General features: G+C 46.7%; 7 protein-coding genes across 7 annotated transcripts; 5 read left to right on the forward strand and 2 right to left on the reverse strand.

Annotated features, from left to right (window-relative positions):
- Positions 1-1,268: 1,268 nt before the first annotated feature.
- On the forward strand, positions 1,269-1,715 carry N7495_002653 (uncharacterized protein; the record flags this gene model as incomplete). Its single annotated transcript, XM_057205322.1, has 1 exon — positions 1,269-1,715. The coding sequence occupies one exon, from the start codon at positions 1,269-1,271 to the stop codon at positions 1,713-1,715; it is 447 nt and encodes a 148-aa protein (XP_057065929.1).
- A 142-nt stretch (positions 1,716-1,857) lies between these two features.
- N7495_002654 (uncharacterized protein) lies at positions 1,858-5,030 on the forward strand (the record flags this gene model as incomplete). Its single annotated transcript, XM_057205323.1, has 6 exons — positions 1,858-2,072; positions 2,354-2,580; positions 2,892-3,176; positions 3,342-3,683; positions 3,783-4,507; positions 4,851-5,030. The coding sequence occupies 6 exons, from the start codon at positions 1,858-1,860 to the stop codon at positions 5,028-5,030; spliced, it is 1,974 nt and encodes a 657-aa protein (XP_057065930.1).
- A 1,609-nt stretch (positions 5,031-6,639) lies between these two features.
- On the forward strand, positions 6,640-8,091 carry N7495_002655 (oleate delta-12 desaturase odeA; the record flags this gene model as incomplete). The annotated part of the gene is made up of 2 exons (XM_057205324.1): positions 6,640-7,627; positions 7,691-8,091. The coding sequence occupies 2 exons, from the start codon at positions 6,640-6,642 to the stop codon at positions 8,089-8,091; spliced, it is 1,389 nt and encodes a 462-aa protein (XP_057065931.1).
- Positions 8,092-8,690: 599 nt separating this feature from the next.
- Positions 8,691-10,368, reverse strand: N7495_002656 (putative DNA repair protein (Rad57); the record flags this gene model as incomplete). Its single annotated transcript, XM_057205325.1, has 2 exons — positions 8,691-9,945; positions 9,968-10,368. 2 exons carry the CDS (start codon positions 10,366-10,368, stop codon positions 8,691-8,693), a joined length of 1,656 nt encoding a protein of 551 aa, XP_057065932.1.
- A 3,864-nt stretch (positions 10,369-14,232) lies between these two features.
- Positions 14,233-15,975, forward strand: veA (sexual development activator VeA; the record flags this gene model as incomplete). Its single annotated transcript, XM_057205326.1, has 2 exons — positions 14,233-14,380; positions 14,447-15,975. The coding sequence occupies 2 exons, from the start codon at positions 14,233-14,235 to the stop codon at positions 15,973-15,975; spliced, it is 1,677 nt and encodes a 558-aa protein (XP_057065933.1).
- Positions 15,976-18,844: 2,869 nt separating this feature from the next.
- On the reverse strand, positions 18,845-20,681 carry N7495_002658 (uncharacterized protein; the record flags this gene model as incomplete). Its single annotated transcript, XM_057205327.1, has 4 exons — positions 18,845-19,969; positions 20,265-20,505; positions 20,563-20,598; positions 20,659-20,681. 4 exons carry the CDS (start codon positions 20,679-20,681, stop codon positions 18,845-18,847), a joined length of 1,425 nt encoding a protein of 474 aa, XP_057065934.1.
- A 262-nt stretch (positions 20,682-20,943) lies between these two features.
- Positions 20,944-22,222, forward strand: N7495_002659 (WD40 repeat domain-containing protein; the record flags this gene model as incomplete). Its single annotated transcript, XM_057205328.1, has 4 exons — positions 20,944-20,984; positions 21,040-21,205; positions 21,256-21,900; positions 21,968-22,222. The coding sequence occupies 4 exons, from the start codon at positions 20,944-20,946 to the stop codon at positions 22,220-22,222; spliced, it is 1,107 nt and encodes a 368-aa protein (XP_057065935.1).
- Positions 22,223-22,274: the final 52 nt, after the last annotated feature.

Consider the following 22,274-nt stretch of genomic DNA (forward strand, 5'->3'; position numbering starts at 1 on the left):
TCTTTGGTGGCGGTGAAAAGGCTCTGACTTAAATAGCGTACCGGATAAACTAATGGTGCGGAAAAATCGATCTTAGAATTGCGTTTTTGATACCAAAAGGAGGGGTAGATAAAACGAGCCAGGAACATGGAATAGAATACTCAAATACCGTCCACTTTCTATAAGTGGATTCATGTTTGCGTGGAGTTCATCCCTATTGTGGAGATTTGGGGAAATTCACGAGATTTAGTTTGAGATGAGATTCGCTTCTAAGCTTCTGACCCACACCTGATCGGAGTTTACTATGTATAGCCAGTTTATTTATTTTAGGGCTTGTTTATTCGTACGCTCTGTAAACATTTCAGTCAATTGACTCTACAGGTTCACATCCAAAATTCATCTTACAAATCCTCACTATTGTCATACAATATGTACATACCCCCACAAACCCACAAAATGAAGCTATGGCGTCGCTATGATCGAGGCGACGATGAGGGTGGGGCAGAGATGAGAAAGTATATCGTTTCATGATATTGACAGCTCATTGACTCCACTCAAGAGCAACCTACCAGATGTTCTTTTTTTCCCCCTATTTCAGCTGCGGCTGTTACACTATCTTTTCGCTTGCATCTAGCTCAGCAAAGGCTGTGGGACTAAACATCCATCCCTGAATATTGTATACTTCAGTGTCAAATTCTGAGGCCAAAATGCATTTTACTCGGCTGCCAAGCAAGCAAGCAGAAACGGGCCACCGATGAGGAATATGCATGTGGAAGAGAGCCCGAGAGTCAGATCCAGCTCGACAAAGCTGATACTTTCTCCTCACCACAGCGTTAGCTGGAGGATTTATCCGAGACTGTCACATTGGGAGCATCTTCATTTGAACAGTCTGATGCTCCTTAAAGACCTGCGGCAGGATACCTTCGACTCACTATCTGCGCTAGAAGCAGGAGAAGCTGAAGAGTATGGGAATGGGCTAGCCCATGAGTGGACCCATCAAGTTCAGCGTCGGTGATCTAGTAGATTTCGTCAACAAACACCAGGAATAATGCGAGAAGATATTCTGGGCGGTCAAAGTTGGTGGAAAAGATATAGTTCCCCGAAATTATACCACGAGAATCGTCGAATGGCTGGAGAAAACCGGTAATATTGCCATTCAATTTGCACCTCCCCAAGCTAACGCGCCATAAGCTGTCCTTAATTTTTTTCTTGCAAGTACTTTAGCTCATCTTATCGATTTCTTCCTCTCACACTTATACTTTTAGATATTCGTCATCGAGAGTGAGCAGATGGTCGCCATGCTTGCTACTACGGAAAAGATTGTTCGTGCCATTAGTCGTGGTCAGGTCTGTGGACTTTTCATCTTAAAAGTCTGTCCGCTGCGCGATGATGAACTGTGCAAAAATCTTGAGTCCGGTCTAACAGCAAGCTACACAACCTCCCTCGATCTGCTCACAGAGTCGGAAGTCCTCTTCTCGACGGACACGGCAAAGCACACACTGGAAGCCATTCTAAATCCGCGGAAACCCCCTGGCAGCGTATCAACTTTCAGTGAACAAGAAGACGAACTTCTCCGTGATGTCGAAGCCTGCGAGACCAGACGCAAAATAAATGCAGATGACGGTATGATAGGCATGCTACATACTTTGAATACCTCAATAGCGGGCATGGATGAAGACATCCAGCATCTGCTTCAGAATGCAAACGAACATGAGTGCATCGAGATGCTGGAATAGATTTGAATAGATTTCGGTAGTGCCGTTTGGCAAGACTTGCAACAACGTGAAAAAAGAACACCTGGCACTGGCAAGTGATTGTTGCAGGATAAGGAGTTTCGTGATTGAGATGATACCAATTTGTCCGCTTTATTTTGGCTTTATGGTTCTCCTGGTACGGAGAAACGATTATGTTACTCTGAGACACGCGATTAACTCATTGATTTATTTGAATGCTGTCCTGCGCGAGTCGAAGAATCCCGTTAAAATCTTCATCTCAAGCCTTCCAGACAAAGAGATTCGAAATAAATTGGAAAAAGTCTCTAGTGTGAGTATCTCGGCCAGCTATAAACGAACGAAATTTACAAATATCTCGATGTTGAGTTTGAAAAGTTGAAGAAGGCCCCGCTCTTCAAGCGCCTCAGGCCCAATTTTCTCAGCACCCTTCTCGAGCGCAGCCAGGGAATGTTCTAATGGGCCGTTATTTAGATCCATCAGATTGAGAAGTATAATACCCAGTCAAGTGTCTCAGCCCGGCTCGAAACTTTCCAAATATCCTCAAGAGGCATACGACGAGACCTGGAGTAACATCGAAGTGTTTTGGAAGAGCCTTGATCAGATTCTCGCGGACCGCGCTATGTTATTGATCATTGCTGCAGACGCTGCAGACAAGCCATTGACCAGCTCCCAGCTCATCAGCGCTGTTCAGATAAACACGAATTACCTGCGCTGGCTGAGAAAATTCGCGAGCAAAGCCTGTTGTCACTTCGCAACGATCTCCTTACAATCGACTCGCAGCTAAAGGTTTGGCCATTTGCACTTCTCTACGCCCACGAATATGTTGAAATCAAGATGCAATACCTTACCGCGGGCTCATCTCTATGCTGTCACTGCTTTCCTTTCATAGTTTATTGATTATTATAATAAAGCTGAGGATGAAAATGAGGATGATGCGAGCGAAGATGAGAACGATACATATAGAGATGAATATATTGAGATGAATGCCGACGAAGATAGCTCATCTAGTTTAGATGACTTATCCCATCTAATGCATCCATTCCACATCTACATGAGGCACCAATGGCCAAAGCATGTCCAAAACGCCCAGGATAACGAAGAAGCCCTGTTTTCCTTTTTGAAACCTTTCTCCAGAGAAGATCATTCGACAGTAACAGCGATGATATAAACTGATGGCAGCATATTTCGAAGAAATAGACCAGATCTATGGTGTTAAGCCCGCCGACCGTGTTTACTACGTTGCAGCCGGCATTGATGAATTATGTCTCGACACATGCGACTTCAACCAAGGCAATCCACTCGCTTGGGAAGAATTCTTTAGCGAAATAAGCCCAGGAGGACTGTCCATCTTTGCAATGCGCCACTTCTTGTTCGTCGGTATTCTATTAGACTGGTGGGAAGACGCCCCTGGAAGAGTCAACGACAGAGGTCCCAATCTCCTCACCCTTGCCGCTCGGGCTCGATGTACGTCGATTTGCAAGTCTCTGATTGAAATGTGAATTAATGCCAACTAGCAGATTGAGGGTAATCTTATAGATCTGCTCTTGAAGCGGCGGCACATCGGGGGCATATTGATACGATCAAGTTCCTGGTGGGAGACGGAGCGGATGTAGACATGACGCTAGAGAGCTGGAAAGATGGCACCGTCCTTAGCCGCGGTGTCGCAGCGGATCGAAACAGCTAGATATCTCGTCCAGGAAGCGCATGCTGATGTGAGCCAAAGCTATAATCTGGAAGAATTGCGTGAGGATTATGAGGAGTCCATCACAATGCTGCTTTCACTGGTGATTGCTGCGAAAATCAAGGACAAGGAGCTCCTCCAAATTCTTGTGCATGCAGGAGCAAATGTGAGAGTGCCAGACCAGTTTAGAAATTTCCTAGCTGTTGCAATCCGGTTTAGAAACACCAAGGGTGCGGAACATCTGATACAGAAGGCAGGTGCGGATGTTGACCTGCTTGTTAAGGGGGCGAGTTTCCCGCACTGTCCTTGAACGAGCCGTATCGGATGACAACTACTTGGAAGCCGTCAAATGTCTAGTGGAAGTGAAGATTGTGGGCCTCCGCTCGCAGCGGCAGTATTTAAATACAACGCCAGAGGTAGTAACTTTAAAACAGTCAAGTACTTGGTCGGCGCGAGTGCGAATATTCACAAGAAATTTGAGAAAGACGGTCTTGTCACCTTGGCCGTATCTAAAAATACATCGAACTTGTCAATATCCTCATTGACTCTGGAGCAAAGATCAACATGTAAGAGCAGTTCCTGGCAGTTGTCAACAATAAGTTCCTTGATAGTGTCAGATACATGGTATAAAAGGCGGCAGTTCCTATCTGAAGCACGGTATGGCTGTGTTCTCGAAAAGGCAGCAGTCGAGGATAAAATATGTAAATTACTAAAAGCCGCATCATTCCTCGGTGGTTACACCGAGTCTGTGAAGCTTCTGATCAGTCACGGTATCGACGTGAATTTGTCGCTACAGCACGGCAACTACGGTAGTGCACTTACAGCAGCCGGAGCATCCGATTATAAAATCGGAGCTTTCAAATTCTTAGTTGAAGCAGGGGCAAATTTGAATCTATCGCTACAGGGTGGTAATTTTGATAGTGGGCTTGCAGCGGCAGCCTCTCAGCGAGATGTCGAACATAAAAGTGTCTATTGGAAACGGGGGGGCAGACTTGGACCAGCCACTGAAAACAGAGACTTTGGCAGTACTCTTGCACTGGCCTCGGCATGTACTTCTATCGATATTATGAATTGTCTCCTCGAGGCAGGCGCAGAGGTTAATCCCACTCAATCGGTGGGTAAATATGGCAATCCGCTGATTGCAGCCTGCCTTTGGTGAGACAGTCGATTGAACGGCTGATAGACGCGGGGGCAGACGTGAATCTGAGAAAAACAAACTCAAGTAACGCCACAGCTTTGCAGGATGCAAGATTTACTGCCTCGTAGAAGGAAATTCCTTGGATATTACAGACTTCAGGCAAGGATATAGACGAAGTGGCAAGAACGATAAGAGAGGTACTTGAGCTACTTTGATAATATTTGAATAAGCTCCGTACTTCTGATTATGAACTCTGTGCTGCCCGTCTATGAAATGGAATATTCAATGTTTGAATATAATGCTACACAGTATCTCCTAGCGAGACATAAGTTCAGGGGGTAGATCTGCCTTTGATACGTTAACTCACGAGATGATTCATGATAAAGAACCTGTGACCTGCACATCATGCAGATGCAGACCCATTGACCTCGATGTTCACCGTAATCTCGATTCTCACATTCCCTCGTTCTCTCGTTGGGATTGCGAGCCTCGGTCTTAGGGCTTGGCAATTTACAACATTCTTGGCTTATCTCATTGTTCATTCTCTCTATTCCGCCACTCAGCTGGCCTCCAAGGTCCACGGGTTATCACTAGGATAGGAGAGGTCATGAGGTCATGGACAATGAACTGAGGGAGAATGTATAGAATCAAAATAAGAATTGGAAATAGAAATACGGTCTGCACTAATGAGTTGGCTTCTATCTTGCCCATGTCCAGATGTCAGGAGATATCCGTACTTCTGGAACTATTCAATCCAAGGCTACGAACTATGTCTAGACCTAGAATGAAAGCGTCATGGAAATGATACAGTCATAGCCACTCCAGGAATAGAACATAGAAAGAAACACAGTAGGAAATCGAAAATGAATCGGAGTATTCGGGATCAAAGATAGATGTGCTAATAAAATACCAAATGGTAATGTGTTTTGCAAAAATGACAAGACAGAGCGATTGGCCGGGGAGAAAACCCCCAACAATACAAATGAGACCCACTCAACCCAACAAGACTAATACTGCTGTCCATCTTATACTCTCCTTTACTGAGAGTAAGATCTCCCCATCTCTTGAATTTTCTACTCTTCTTTTCTCCTATATTCATATTCAATCATGCGATCCTCCCAACGAATAGCTGAACACACGTTGCATGATTGCCACTTGATCTGCAATTTGTAACGAGTCCAAGTCGATCGTATCCACATGAGGGTTCACCCTTTTAGCCCTTCAACCCATATTCTATTTGAATATTTCTGAATGCTTTGACTTCAGGATACTCTAATTAGTCAAAGACAATTGAAGTGACAGATGGATTCACGGAAATTGGCTAACCTAATCTTAAAAGCCGAAGAGATATCAATATCATTATCAAATACTAGTGGAAAATGTTGAGGTCCCAAAAGGGTTTAGCACTCATTTTTCCCCCAGGTTGAAGAACCATCGTAGTAACTAGTGGCGTTAGACCAGCCAATCATGCTACAACAATAAGTTGATATGGTCCCTGCGAACACTGTGATTTGCAAGTTCATGCTGAATATAAGTCAGCTGTAGATCAAATGATTGAAATCAATACAGACAGAAGAAGGGAGAAGGAGGAGCGTAATTGGTATTACTTATTATCTAATACATGTGGACACCCTTTCATTGTCATTTAATAGATCACTTCAAAATTACGTGATTCCTGTATTGCAAATACCACCGGTCCGTGTCGACCCTTTTTTTTTTTAATTGCTTTTTTTCCTTCACATTCAGGTGAGTTCAATCTTTCTATTTATCAATCCTTCCTCCTTTTTCTTCTTTCACTCCTTTTTTCTCCTCTCCATTCTTCCCTCTGAGATCTTGGTTTGGTGTGACCACAAGGGAATTTAATCTTTTAAAATACTAAGGGTATGGCTCTCACCATCTTCAGATAAGCCGGAGTCGCCGATACTTCATAACTCTTCAGAGCTCGATGATACTGACTGCTTTCTAGTTTATCCTTTACAGGTCATTCACAAGAGCATTCTTAGTCCTCATCCAAGTACTTACTGTTGGATTGAGAGCAACGTACAATTTGAGGGAAGAAAGAAGGAAAAATTAGAAAGAGCGAAATAACCCTTAGGGACTCTTCCGGAATGTCATCCACCGCTATTCCCAAGCGCGTCGCGCTGCACCGCAACGTGACTGATGCCTCAGCGGCCAGCTCCGTGTCGCCTTCTCCCTTCGACACACCTCGCCATTCTCCCTCCTCTTCTTCCCTGTCTTCCATCGAACAGGACGCCTCCTCTAAGATGCTTGACACCAACGGCAAGGAATTCAAGATTCCCGACTTCACAATCAAGCAGATCCGTGACTCTATTCCAGCCCACTGCTTTGAGCGTTCTGCCATCACCGGTCTCTACTATCTTTTCTGGGATTTTGCTGTTCTCGCCGCAGTCTTCACCCTCTACTACAACTACGTGACCCCGGAGTATATCCCCTCCTATCCGGTCCGTTTCGCTCTGTGGGGTCTTTACACCATCGTCCAAGGTCTTTATGGTACTGGTATTTGGGTTCTGGCCCATGAGTGTGGTCACCAAGCCTTCTCTACCTCCAAGGTCGTGAACGACACTATCGGCTGGGTCTGCCACTCCTTCCTTTTGGTCCCTTACTTCTCATGGAAGATCTCCCACGGCAAGCACCACAAGGCTACCGGTAACCTGGCTCGTGACATGGTCTTCGTCCCCAAGATTCGTTCCGAGTACGCTACCCGCATTGGCAAGACTATCAAGGAGCTCTCCGAGCTCGCCGAGGAGGCCCCCATCGTTACTGCCTCCAACTTGTTGCTCCAGCAGTTGTTCGGCTGGCTCATGTACCTTAGCACCAATGTCACCGGCCACAACAACCACGAGGACCAGCGTGAGGGCCGTGGAAAGGGCAAGGTCAACGGTTACTTCACCGGTGTCGACCACTTCACCCCCTCCAGTCCCCTGTACGAGGCCAAGGATGCCAAGCTCATTGCCCTGAGTGACCTGGGTCTATTCCTGATGGGCTGTGTCCTATACTATGTCGGCTCCAACTACGGCTGGGTCAACCTGGCTGTTTGGTACGGCCTCCCCTACGTCTGGGTCAACCACTGGCTTGGTAAGTTTTGATCTCAAATCAATTAAAAAAGAAAACACTTTTCCTAACCCTGTTTCTTCACAGTTGCCATCACCTACCTCCAGCACACCGATCCCAGTCTGCCCCACTACCAGCCTGAGGTGTGGAACTTTGCTCGTGGTGCTGCTGCCACTATTGACCGTGACTTCGGCTTCGTTGGTCGCAACATCTTCCACGGCATCATTGAGACCCACGTCCTGCACCACTACATCAGCACAATCCCCTTCTACCACGCCGATGAGGCTAGCGAGGCCATCCAGAAGGTTATGGGCGACCACTACCGCACCGAAGCCAAGACCGGCTGGACTGGCTTCCTCAAGGCCCTCTGGACCAGTGCTCGCACCTGCCAGTGGGTTGAGCCAATGGCCGATGCCAAGGGTGAGAGCCAGGGAGTGCTCTTCTTCCGCAACATCAACGGCATCGGTCTTCCTCCTGCCAAGCTGTAAAAGTCTTGCTCTTAGATATTGGGAGAATTGCCCTATCTTTTTGGCTTGTTTCCGGATTTGCTCTTTTTCTAAAATTTTCTTCCCAATTTTTTTTTTTTTTATGGTTGATTTATACATGCGGGGATATGACGAGACGTGACATAGATAAGGGTTTTGAAAAGATTTGCTTTGATAGTGTTGCTTATCTTATTGCTCTTAGATTGCTTGGACTTTTTCCCCTCCTCTTGGAAGAGTGGATATGTTGGATGTATGTAGTAGACTTGTCTCTCGTTTTGTCAGATCTCTGGAAATGATACTTGTGAAACGCTCTCTAAGGTTATCCTCTCTAGTAACCTTAGGTCTTACCAATTGATTCTTGTCAGATTTATCCTTACAGATTTACATGTTCCCAAAACGAAATATACAACCCGCAGCTATGAACCAAACAATTGGAATAACTTATTTACAGCAAACATTTGGAGTAGCCATGTCAAATCCTGAGTTGGTCATCGCACAATTTCATTCGAGGATGAGCCTAAAGAAGACATCATTCATCTTGGTCATTCGTGATATAGACAGATAGATCATGCTGATCGACTTGATAAAAACAAATTCACTCGTTACTCATCACGTACACATCTCAGCCCTCCTTTCCAAATTTCAAAATCTACCTCACCACGTCTATCTACTTCGCCCGCAATAGAGCCCGCGGCCCAAGGAGAAAAGACAACCTTCATTGATCGTCGCGTAATATGCTCAGGCTCACTAAGCTCCGGTTGAACAGGTGGTTTTCTCAAAGGAACAGACTGGTCATTCCCTTCACCTTCAGCCTGGGGTTTTTCTGTCTGAATTTCCTTAGCTGATGAAAACCCAGGTCTCGACTCGGACGGTTTCCCCTGTGCTTGTGGCGTTGGAGTAGACATTGGATACGCACCCTCCCACAGTTCAGGGTGGGGCACACGTAATCCATTCTTCTTCAGCGCAATACGACAGGCGATCTGTGTTGACCAAACGACTCCTAGCGCAGGGGTCTTTAGAGAAGATGGCCCACGCTCTGGGGCGTCTCCCCAGCCTGTGAAAAACCGTTCTTGGTGGAGTAGGCTGAGGGTCTCGTTCCTGGCTGGGTTTGCGATGAGATAAGAGCCGTCAAACTGTTCGTCCTGAGTCGGGTGCGGAGATGACGGGAATGGAGACGAAGAGGGAAGAGAGCTGTTATGTGGTTGTTGAATCACAGACCTGGAACTGTCTGTGTGGCTCCTTGGCCTCGGTGATACGGCACCGGATTCACGCGCGATGCCACTCGGGCTTGTGGTGGTCGGTATCCCTAGACGGGTAGACGCTTGATAGCCACCATTTCTATTCTCCATAGGTTCAAATCGATCGGACACCTGGTTCGCCAGCACTATTGCGATATCCTCCGTTGCAGCGAGATTGCGCAATAAGTGTCCTAGTTTTGCGAGCTCGGTCGATCGAGCTAATATACCAAGCATATTGGTGGAAGAGTGCTCGGCACGGTAGTTGGAGGTGATGGAGTCAATGATGACCAATCCAACATTATACCGCTTTATAGCGACTGGAAGCTGAAAATTAAGGATATGGTCCTGCGCCTCCATGTCCATGGCACTGATGGACAGGATATTTTCAAGCGACGGTGCTTGGTCGGCAGGAAGCTTCGAGAGAAGCGGATGGTATTCCAGCAATTGTGTTAGACGGCTCGTTGCAAGTGGGTGTTCAGTAGAGATGTAGATGGCGCGTTTCTCCAGTCCATCCGGTTTCGCTAATTGAACAGCCATGAGAATATTGAGGAGGAATTGCGTCTTACCGCTCCCACTAGACATAACAAGGCCATGGTCAGTCGCCTTCTTCTCTTTATTCCTTTCTTCTATCTGTAACATACCTCTCGCCCGTAACCTCCGTCACATACCCCGTTGGAATCCCGCCACCCAGTAATGCATCCATTGTTGGATCTAACGTGCTGATGATGTCCCATTGTTCCGCGTGTAGCTTTGTAGGTGGGCCGAGTGTGAAATTGGCGCGATTAACGCTGGGACCGGGAGCCTCATCTGAAGACGAATCTATGTTTGAGGTCTTTTCAAATCCGAGATCTGTATGTAAAGCCTCGATAATACGGGTTGAGAGCCGTCGGACATCGGCTGGGGGCACATGAGCGCGTTTCGCAATCTCAAGCGTGTCAAGCGTGATTAGGTCGACTGTGGTGATTTTGCTGCGCTCAAGTGGAGGTAATATGTGTGTGTATGATTTTGTTGAGAAGTCTGGCAAGACTGTCAGAAGATCCATAAGGAATCAGTAATTCGCAGGCGAAGTGACGTTGCTTTCATATTTTGTGTGGGCCAATCAGAGCGACGGGTGTGTTATGGGAGGTTAGCATATGCATATATTGACTACAGTCGATGGACTTGGAGACTTCAAGTTACCTAAACTACTAGCAGACTTTATTTGTCTTGTCAGCTATCATATTCTTGTATTTATCATTTCTATCTTTCAATTTCTAAGTTTCCCCAACGTACAGAAAAAGAGCCTCAAGTATCTGTATCCAGAACCAGATGATAGAGATAAATATCAGCTCTTCACCAAAATTAACATCAAATCTTTGCACTGTCGATGTCTAAGACACGAAATAAGAGTTATTTCTTCTTTTTCACAAGTTTGGAAACACTGATCTTGTATTTATACTTGACCCTTAAATGAGACGTCCCCGGTCCGTCAGTTTTGAATAGAAAGTCAAAATTGGGATTTAAAAGAAGAAAGTACCCAGTTACGAAGCAATCACTTATGTTGGTGCCTAAAACGGTTATACAAACTCTATTGTGGAGATATATCCGTATTTGAAGCTAATGAGCCCCTCTTGCTAACAAAGTCCGTATACAGTCAGCTAACACAGAAAAGCTAGCATTCTGTACTATGTGCTCCAAAGGCTCGTATTGAAAATTTTGAAGACAATGTTGGTCCCACAAGAACACTATAGCCACTAGCAACCTTGGCAACCTTGGAACAGTGATTTTAAGGCGCGGGATATCGATGGAAATACGGACTGGCCCACGTTACCCTGAGCTAGAGTGACCCAGCCTTGAAATACCACGTGGTTTTCATAAATTCAATACCACTAGGCTAAACAAGTCACGGGCTGCATCATACCAGTTTATCCCTAAGAGCATTTCATTTCCTCTCTTGAAACCATACTTGAGTGAAAATTCTGCAAAATTTCCAATATTCCTCTCGAGATTATAACCTGTTTTATTAAACGCACAGTAGCTTTTTGACATATAGATAGGTACCTAATTTAATCCGACTTCATTTCCGATGAGTGCGGAAAAGCCGTTGAGCTAGTGAAAGCAATTTACATATGAGTGGATCTCGGAGCTTGGGGCGGGAAACATCAAAATTTATATCCATAACGGGGACCTCCGAAGTAGACAACCTTGCAAGTTTCAAAATTCAAGGAAAACAATATGGCTAGGTCCTCACATGACTGAAATGGCCTTGCCACGAGACGGAAGGTCTAACGGGAACAAGATTAGTATTCCGTGCTTCGGAGCCGATATCTTATCAATTGAAGACTTTTACCCGTATGACACCTGATATGGGCAGTTGCGAGCTTGGAATATAGTTAGAAATATCTCTAGGATCTGTTGAGTCACTATAGGTAGTTGCTCCTTCTATATCCTCAACTAGCCAGTGAAGTCATGGTTCAACATCAGTTCCCCGCAGAGTACTCTAAGCGAAACTATAGCTTGGGCATTGACAGCGCAAAGCGCTTGGGCGTCTCGCACTATGGAGCCACTTATTCATTAGACCAGAAAATCAATTTATCTGAGCCGCGCAAGTAATTTTTCTGGTTCAACGTGGAAATTCCTTCTGGAATGCCGATCTCGCGGTTGAACTTTGGGTCCACTCGCGTTGAACGTTTTAGTTTCAAGTTCATGCTACTGGTGGGAGCTGGAGTAATCCTGCTATGGGACCGTGCATGCACTTTAATCGAAGACCCTTTCCTAACTCCTTACTCTGTACCTACGTAATTATTTCAAATTCTAGATTAGTTGATATCAGGCCATAGGTAGCACCATCTTCGTCGACGATGATCTCCGCCGTCATAGTACTAACCTTCGGTTAAAAGTTCCAATTGAGCTCGGATATAATACCTTCGTCTCTTGATATGGAGAATTCTAGAACTCGAAATAGGGGCTTTTCCGGATAACCCTAACCCCGAACTAGAAGATGTTTGTCAATACAGCAGTGATTATGGAGTACAGAATATGCCGCTCTCCGAATAACCCCGGTTACTCTGTGCTCTACGTAGTGAGGATCCAGAGGAATTATGCATACTCCATAGACCCCATATTCTCCACCGCCGATACTTTACGGTAATATGGATAGAAAATGACAACGAGTGACTAAGACCTTCCCAATTTAGTCTTCGGAGCGGAAGCGGACCGTGTGGAAGCGAAGCTTGGCTGTTTTCTATATTTCAAATGTACAAGGATCATCCTAGAGATACCAAACATTGGAGATTTTCCGGATCCACATTAGCCCAAGGTATGGTCGATCTCTGTCATAATGCACTATTCACGAGTCATGTCTAGGTATCATTGGATGAACAACTGGCGACAGATCTTGGCTATTACCAAAATCCGTATAGTCGGTCCTGGACCTCGCATTTAGTTTTCCTAATTGGTTGAATATGGCAGTTGCCAAGAGGAGGGGAATCGGTGGCTTGACGAAAACTTCTAACCCTCATTTCATCGCTCCCTTTTCCCTGTACTGCTTGTCCTGAACATCTACATCAGAAAAGTAAACGGCTATATGGATACGGACCAAAGTCTCGGGACGCCACCCCAGAGTTTCTTAAGTTTCTTGGGATTTCCTGGGTCAACTATATCCCCAAAAGTTCTGGACCTGCGTAATCCTGATCTAAAGAGGTTTCGGCGCTTTTTGGCAGGTTTTGGCAGGGGTTTGATTAGAGCCCTCCAGACTGGATATGCCCGACCTAAGTATCCGAACAAAGTAGGAAATATGAATTATGAAATATGAAATAGGGTATATTACTGTTGACTACCTAGGTACCGTATCTTGTGTATCTTGTAATGGATCTAAATTTGCGTCAGCGGTACGATCAAACCACGCCCATCCCATTGAAGTTATCACCAGAAGGTCCGGTCCATTGGGCTGGATTTTCTGTTCCAGGAACGTCGATGCTGGGTAACATGGAATCGACTTCACAGTTCCATGGGTATGAAAGGACATACCCAGATGGATCTGGAAGATCGACGAGTCCAGCCCCCAGTTAATTTTACTGTACAAAATAATACCACGAAGGAGCCCTAATGACACTAGCACTGAATGGGATAAGGCTCGCAGTGAAGAGGTTAAGAGAGAGCGCAGATCACAGAATCAAAAGTCGACAGCCCCGAAATGACTGGTTTTACAAGCTTTTTCTTTTTCCCCTTCAATTTACTAGATTATTTCTTCTCTTTTTTTTTTAAAGAAAAAAAAAAAAGGATTTGGTTCCTTGTTAGGGAATCAACAACCCGTAAATCAGGATATATAGAATACATAGATTACCCAATATTACTGCCTTTAACCCCAGCACCCGCAGTTAATCAGCGTGTATTGTTACCCACTCGTACCAGGTACTGTGTACTTCCTAACTTGTCTGTCTTAGTGTCACCCCCTCCCCAGACACTCACTATCTTCTTCTCTCTCCCCTTCCCACTTCCCTCATTTTTTCTCTATCTTACCTGGAACGATAATATCTAACCAGATTTCGCACCATTTCCATTTTCATTTGTGAAACACCAATATCTCCCCGACTCTCGGCAATCCTGCAAATCCTGCCCCCAAATATTCACCAAACATCCAATCCGATTGACCTGCGAATCGTCCCCACAAACCATAACTCAGATCGAGGGAGAAAACAAAAGGGGAGGGGAGAATAAATAGGCGACGACCCCTTCAACTGGAAGGAAAAGCGAATCGTTTGCGACCGCTGCGTCACTAGATTCGGCATTCGACTTGTACGCGACCCCGGCAACATGACAACCATTCACCAAACCTAGTCAAATCTGTCCCAACACATTGCTGATGTCGCTGCCATCGATAGAATAATATCGGGGAACCATATATAATTCCCCGTGCTATACAGTAATGGCGTCTCGACCGCCCATCATGCAAACTCCTAATGAGACCGAATCAACAACCAGCCGAATCACTCGTGAAGGCAAGCAGATCACCTATAAATTGAGTGTCATGCAACAACCAGAACGTGCGAGAGCATGTGGTGCCGGTGCTAAATGTAAGTATTCACACTGCTTCACTCACACCATGTGAGGTCGCATCGTCTGTTGCTAACATACATCAGCGTCGGCCGACCGTCGTCCTGTTGATCCACCGCCAGTCGTAGAATTACGCATTTTTGAATCTGAGCCCGGGACTGATACCCCAAAAACTGACATCACCTTCGCCTACAACGCCAATTTCTTTCTCTATGCGACATTGGAAAATGCTCGCCATATCGCCCATGGCCGAGTGGCTGGCCCGCAGTCATGTCCTGTACTAACCGGTGTACCGGTCGCTGGTGTTGCTTATCTCGACCGTCCTTCACAAGCAGGCTATTTCATCTTCCCAGATCTGTCGGTGCGCCATGAAGGTCGATATCGACTGAACTTCCATCTATACGAGGAGATCAAGGACGCCAAAGATGCCGACAAGGACTCACATTCTCCCCTACCCAACCAAATAGGTCGCTCGAGTACAGGAAAGCCAGGATCACCACAGGCTTTTCTCCACTTCCGCCTCGAGGTCAAAACTGTCCCCTTCATGGTATATAGCGCCAAGAAATTCCCCGGTCTGGCCACCAGCACATCCCTGAGCCGCATCATCGCCGAACAGGGATGCCGTGTGCGTATCCGTCGTGATGTTCGCATGAGACGACGGGGGGACAAGCGCGATGATGAATACGACTATGATGAGGAAAGATCTGCCGCATTTACAAGAAATGGCGGCGATCGGTATTCAACACCAGATCGATATGTCCAAACGTCCGTGGAACGCCCTCGGTCAAATAGCAACAACAGCAATATGGAAACACCGTACGGCTTCGGTGCTGAGATACAAAGGAGGCCGTCAATACCAGATTACGGTTTCCCTGGACAACAACAATATCAGCGGCCGATGCCACCCGCACCCATACCTCACACCCAGACACCCTCCTATCAATCACATCTTTCCTTCGGTTCGACACCATCTCACTACCCTGCTCCCCACATGCCTCCAACCCCTCCTCCTGTGGCTCAAACGGCAATGTACTCACCTCAAAGTACTTACGCCAACGTTCGCAACCCATCGATTATATCTGAATATGAGGCATCACCTGTCGGCTATCCAATGGGACCTCAAATGCAAGATCGGCCGGGCTACCCAAAGAGTAACATGAACGGATACCGTTTGGAAGCATCGAAGCAACCGTACATGATGGTTGACCCGAACCAATATCAGATGCAGCCGAATCACATGCACCAGGCTCAACCGCCATCAATGGCTCATAGCCTTCCGTCATTCAAAAATGCTCATCAAGAATATGCCAATCTGCAAACTTCTATCGAGTCTAGTATTCCGCCCAGTCCATCGGGGTACGATTCTGTCTCCGGCAAGCGCATTCTTTATCATAGTGGACCTAGCTCTATGAAGCGTAGCCACGAAGATTCTTTCGGAATTGATGAACGTTCAATGCATAATGGTATGCGACCAGATACAGAGGAATCATATGGTTACCGAGATTTCTCTGGCGAAAGTCGAGCGGCCTTGATGGCTGAGCTCGGCGTGGAGATGGCATACAAACGAGCTAATGGTCAGATGGTCATGAAGGCTGCACCTCCCTCCGTTCAATAAAAAAACCCCCCTACTCTTTCCCTCGATTTTGAACCCAGATCTTTCTCTAGCTCTCTGATCCTACACCTTTTGTACATGACTCATCTCCTCATCCACATCCCTTGCCATCTCCTTTTCATGGTTATACGGTTGACATTGGTGTCAACGTTGGGCTTGGTCTTTGTGGCTACTCTGATATCCCGATCTAATGATCCACGCATTCTTTTTTTTTTTTGAACATTGCATTATTATCTTTCTTGTTCGCTCTTTCTCGGAACCAGGTATGGCCTGTCACCCGTTCGCCCATCCAGTCCTGCTCATAACCTCGCCACTCGCCACCTGCATACAAAGCAAATCCTCCTATTTGAAAATATCCTCACCCTCGCCCGGGACTGGAAACCCACGGCACTAACAGACCATTCCTACCGAATCTATTATCTCTTATCATGTGAATTTTTGGACTATCTTGGACGGTTAAAAGGACGGCAGACTTGGCTTTCTTTCTGTCTTTTAGCGATCGTTTTACGTACACCAAGTACATTATGAAAGTATGTATTGGAAATATGTTGCAATGTTGGCTTTTTGCTTTTTGGTTTTTGCATTTTTCAAGGTTCTTTTGGCGGGCTGTCCTTCACTTTAACTAGTTCTTTTACGGCGTTTATGACACCCGATACCTACAGTCCTCAAATCGATCTTCAGAATTCTGTAACCCGTCTGTCCACTTCTAAGTGAATTTGATCTAGAACCAAGATAAGTCTTTTGCCAAAGCAAACATGTCCTGTAACAACAGAGTACCCCGTCTAACCGATATTATCCCGCACTTGTTACCATGACCGACAAAAGTCCTCTTTCCGCATTCCCCGACACATCTCAGCCAACCGCTTGAATAGCCACTCTTGATCTGGATATGGATCTGCCAAGGTGGACCCTGAAAAGTCGGGAAGATGACGATGCATATACATCGTATATGTTCGCCTTCTTTGGCGTTCTGGTATTTGTTTTGAGTTTTAAGCCGTGGACGTTTGTTTGTTACAGGTATGCCTCGCTTCATCTTGCATGGTTGCAAGGTTCTACCTAGAGGCTCTAGATTGGAATTAGGGCTGCTTAGCGATGTGGCGTGCATGATGCAGAGGATATAGTTTCCATAGCAAATAATCTACGGAGTTGCCAACTCTGCATAATAGGTAGGTCTACCGATGCAACTACCCTAGAAGCGAAGAAACGGAAGATACCCGTGGCCTGAAAAGTGGAAGACCGAAGATCATCAGGGATCTAGGTATGGTACGGTAAGTGAATTGTCCTCAAACAGGTGGCACCACCGATAATATATACGTATATATGAAGCATCTATTGCTCGGGTTTATATTCTTGAACCGGACCAACCCATCCCAGGTATATATTCTCAACCTCCAGTGGCAAGGATGGCCTTTCATGCCTAGATAGTACCGAGGCTGTGCTGCTCCGTAAACACTGGACATAACCATATACGGCCCCGGAGACATGCTGCTCTCATCCACAATTAGCCTCTGTTATCACTACATACCTACCTACCTAGGTAGGTACTAAAGGTCAGTCTCACCGTTCAGACTCCAGACTGATATCTTGGAAGGTATCAGCCAGTATCTCACATATTCACCCCCACACTCAAAATACCAAGCTTCATATCTGCCATTAGTACCTAGGTGGGAAGTTACCCTAATATTCAGAGAGCTCTCATCTCTCAATTAGCCCCGCCACTACTGCTGACACTTTTGCTACTGTTGAAAGATGTCAGAGGAGTCGTTATCAAGACCACAACAAGCTCTACAAGCCGCTGCCAGCGCACCGGCCTTCGTATATAGGACTACAAAAACTAAGACTACCAGACCTCGCTTGTTACATGGGCAGTGGTGTCCCTTGGATGAAAACAGTAAGTGACTCCTTTTAATTGGATACAACTTCCAAGGTTGGAAGGCATTCATCCATTTCGGGACTCAGCAGGTTAAGTAACAACAGATACCTATTAGTAATAATATAATTGAAATGATTCATAATAAATCTGCCCAATGTAGACGATTGGCTGCATGCGAGGCAAAAAAAAAAAGCAAAAATAAAAATAAAATCAAAAACAAGAAACCAGGCTTTTCATATCTCCTCGGGGTATGCCCCTTCGCTCTTAAGCATCCCGCCTTCAGGTCTGGGTATTCCCGAGGTCTCCCTACCAGAGGTTGCCCTCACTGCAAAAATCCTCGAACTACTGTGCACCTAGGATGATATCTCCTTCATCGGCAAGAGATACTCGGTCCAACAAAGCCTCAAGAGAGTCCTCGCCTCTGTTTAGCGATCACTTTCCAAGGTTGGGACCTCGGGAGGCTGCAAACCTTGGAAGAATATAGGTTCAAAATAGCGACGTGCAGTCTACGCGTCAGTGTCCTACTTTAGAAATAGATGAATCTGGTCTACAAGTCGGGAATTGCCTGAGAGTATTGCTTCAGCCCTAACGGCCTCTTATTCATTTTTTTTCATTAATGGTAGTTTCTTCAGAAACAGGTTATGTTACAAGAATAGGCCAGGACTCTGTCCAGCCTTGCTAGGATCATCTCGAAAACCTTCGTGCACCTTCTCACTTCTGTCCAACGGAAGGAGACAAGAAACGACGCTGTGTTGGGTATGCATAAGAAAAAGATTAAAAAGTAAAAAAAAGGTCTGGCGATGAAAACTCCCATTCTCGGGCCGATTTGCATCAAAAATTGAGAAATTGTCAACCATGTCCGTCATTGATCCCAATTGCGCCGAGGACAATAAAACATTCGGGCGTCATCATTCATGTCGTTCATAGGTATGTAAACCCATTATGTGATAGATAAAGAAAAAGGATTGCAAGTTGAGAGTAAGTGATCCATGGATCGACTTAAACCTGCGAGGTAGCACGATTGCCGCGGCCACGACCGCCATAGCCGCCACGGTTGTTGTAGCCACCACGGCCACGACCATAACCACGTCCACGGCCACGGCCGCGGTAGTTGCCACGATAGCCATCAACGCTACCTTGGCCAAAGGTTTCGATGTTACGTTTTTCCTCAACACCGCGCCACTCGCGACCGCCAGGACGATTCTCTTCGCGATCACGGGCTTCACTGGAAATGTTGTCGAAGAATGAACTGCTTCGGTTGTAAAGAGCAGCCGAGCTATCCTCCTCCTCGTCAGGATCTCCATGAAGAGTGTGAGCTTCCGCTTCCACAGCAGGAGCTCCGCTGGCGATAGCCTCCTTGACGAGGTCTTGCTTGTTGAACTTAGCGTTCGCAGTCTGGAAGTCATAATCAGATGTGGGGACTTCGATCGATTTGGGAGGACGAGCGCCACCCCGTCCACCGCGAGGATGCTGATGACCACCACGGGGGGCACGATTGTCATTGTAAGGACGCATTTCGTTCATCTTGCGCGTAACACCATCGACTGAAGCATCGTGCTGGCGCTGTGGAGGCAACTTGGCCATGGCCTCGGCAACAGCACGAGTGGCAGCAGAAGTAGCGTCAGTGAAAGCCTGGTTAGCACCCACAGGGCCAGTCGGGGCAACAGGCTTTGGGCCAACTAGAGGGGTAGAGGGCTTAAAGCTACCACCATGAGCTGCGGCCGGACCCAGAGCTTCAGCTACAGATGGCTTTGACTCAACTGGAGGTGTAGGTGCGTTCTGAGCCACGGGAGGGGTAGACTTTGTAGCGACCTTATCACCGGGAAGTTCAGATGTGGGATTGGGGCCTACTGCAGGGGGGCCAGGGCGCTGCTGGTGGGGTGGTCCAGGATATCCTGGGATGTGGGGAGGGAAGCCAGGGCCCTGAGGGTATCCTTGGCCAGGGAACCATCCCGGGGGCGCACCATTGGGTGCGCCGTAAGGTGGAAAGCCCGGGCCTGGGGGGGAACGGCGGAGGGGGTCCAAAGCGCTGTCCGTAACCAGGGTACATGCCACCCTGGAACGGAGGTTGCTGAGGATAACCCTGGGGGTTTTGGGGACCACCCTGTTGTTGCTGCGCGGGTCCTTGAGAAAGGCCAGGGGGAGCTCCATCGGGGCCAGGGCCGGGTCCCGGTCGCGAGACGTTCTAATTTTGACCGAGTCAGAAAGGTTCAAAGAAGGATAATAACAGATGCGAAAATGCAAGATTTGGGGGGGATTGATCGATCAGAAGGAAGGCAACGGAAAGCTCCACACGGTTTTGCGCATTCAGAGCTAATATGTGTTTACATCCGAAAATATTTCATCAGGTGATCCATTGGCACACGGGGTTTGGCCCAGGCCGAAGGGAATGTAAGAAACGAAAAAGTTGAAGACTTACTCCGAGGATGGCGGGGTCATCCGGAATCCGGTGAGGTTCAGGCTGTGCGGGTTCTTTCTTTCCCTCGACGCTGATATCCTTCACATCACTGCCTCGGAAGACAATATATTCGTAGATGCTGGAAGAGCCAGCAATCTCAAGGGCAGGGTTTCCCCGTCGCCCCTCTGTGCCATAGGACATCACATTTTCCAAGGCAATTGTGGACGCTTCCGGGTTGATCTCGTGAAGGGTTCCAACATAACTGAAGGTGAATCAGCATGATGAGGCTAGTTACTTGGTTGAGATAGGTGGCACATACCGAACATCGCTCTTTGAGATGAGGATGAAACGCTGACTGCCAGGTGTTAACTCCAGTCAAGCCCCACAAACCCGAACAGGCGTTCGAGTGACCTACCCGATCAAATGATTCATATCCATCTTCGCGGACAGCGCGAAATCGCGCAATATGAATTAAACAAAGAAAGAGAAAGGGGGTTCAAGAGTGGAAGAATTTAAGAAGGGGGAGAATTGAGAGTGGATAGGTTGAGAAGGGAAGAGAAGAAGGAAGAAGCAAAATCTGTGGTTTTGGTGGATTCGGGCTAGGGCGGTCCATAAGAGCTCCGATAGCAGTTCTGCCTTGTGCGGAAGTATCCTTTAGACTGATCCCCTATTTACTTTGCTCAATAACTCAATCAATAAAATGACAACCTCTTCTAATCGCGATCTCTTTTTCCAAACTTCGTAAGAAGACCTGCTGTTTTGGTCGCTTGAATCGTACTGATCAGTTCGGCTACAGTGCTTCGCTGGAAGAGCAAGAGCGAAGAAAAGCCAAATCTCAGAATACTAATGGAAACCCTATTCAGCTACAGAGCAAGATTCTAGCTGTTCAAGCTGATCCATGGAATGAGGGATCCGTTTATGTGGCGCTCAGTAGCGCCATTGTGAAACGAATTGTCCTCGAGGTAAGTAACATCGAATTAATCTTATAAATCACCTTACTAATTGACCACAGACGAGTGAGACAGTAGCCTTATTCAGAGGCCCAGTTGCCCCATTGACAAGCATTTGCTTGAGCCCTGACGGAAAGCTCCTATTTGCAGGGTGCTGGGACAAAACCGTCTGGAGTTGGGACGTTGCCTCGCGGCAGCTTCAGCGAAAATATGAGGGGCATTCTGATTTTGTTAAATCTGTCATCACTGCTCGAGTAGGTGGGAAAGACCTACTCATCACAGGAAGTGCAGATGCTCAAGTACTTGTCTTCGATATTGTAACTGGTCAGCGGATCGAAACCTTCAAGGGTCATCTCCGAGGTATCCAGGATCTTGCAATCGATCCTGAGTCAGATGAGTCTCAACCGATTATCTTCAGTGCTGGAAGTGACCGAGAAATCCGACAATTCAAGATCCCTGGTGGTGATACAGGAGAAATCTTGCTTCCACATGAGACCAGCGTATACAAGATCTTCTTTGACCAAGATGGAGATATGTGGACTGCCTCCGCCGAAAAAACTGCCAAGTGTCTAGTCCGTGCAGATGGCTGGAAACCCAACCTGACTCTAGATCATCCTGATTTTGTGAGAGACGTAGTCGTCCATGAGACTGGCGGTTGGGTTATCACAGCCTGTCGAGATGAAGAAGTGCGAGTGTGGAATCGATCCGTACGCTACCCTCTCTACCCTCTCTACCTTATCTTATTTATCATTTACTCGATGCTGACTGTTCTAGACTGGAGAGCTTTATCACACATTTTCAGGCCATTTTGAAGAAGTCACTGGTCTGGCTCTGGTTGGATCTACTGTGGTGAGTGTGGCTATTGACGGTACACTACGCCAGTGGTCTCTTCAACCTACAGACTTGCAACAGGCAGTGGAATGGGCGAAGAATGGACCAGTAGAAGAGGAGAAGCCAAGTGCCGAACCTGAATCAATGTTGACAGAGGAGGAAGAGCGCGAGTTGGCAGAACTTATGGGTGAAGATTAGATAGAGATTTATGAATGATGAAATTAAAAGAATATTGCAATTCCAACAAGCT

The sequence above is a fragment of the Penicillium taxi genome (assembly GCF_028828555.1).
Source record: "Penicillium taxi strain IBT 34144 chromosome Unknown utg000002l_segment0_segment0, whole genome shotgun sequence".
Taxonomy (NCBI): Eukaryota; Fungi; Ascomycota; class Eurotiomycetes; order Eurotiales; family Aspergillaceae; genus Penicillium; species Penicillium taxi.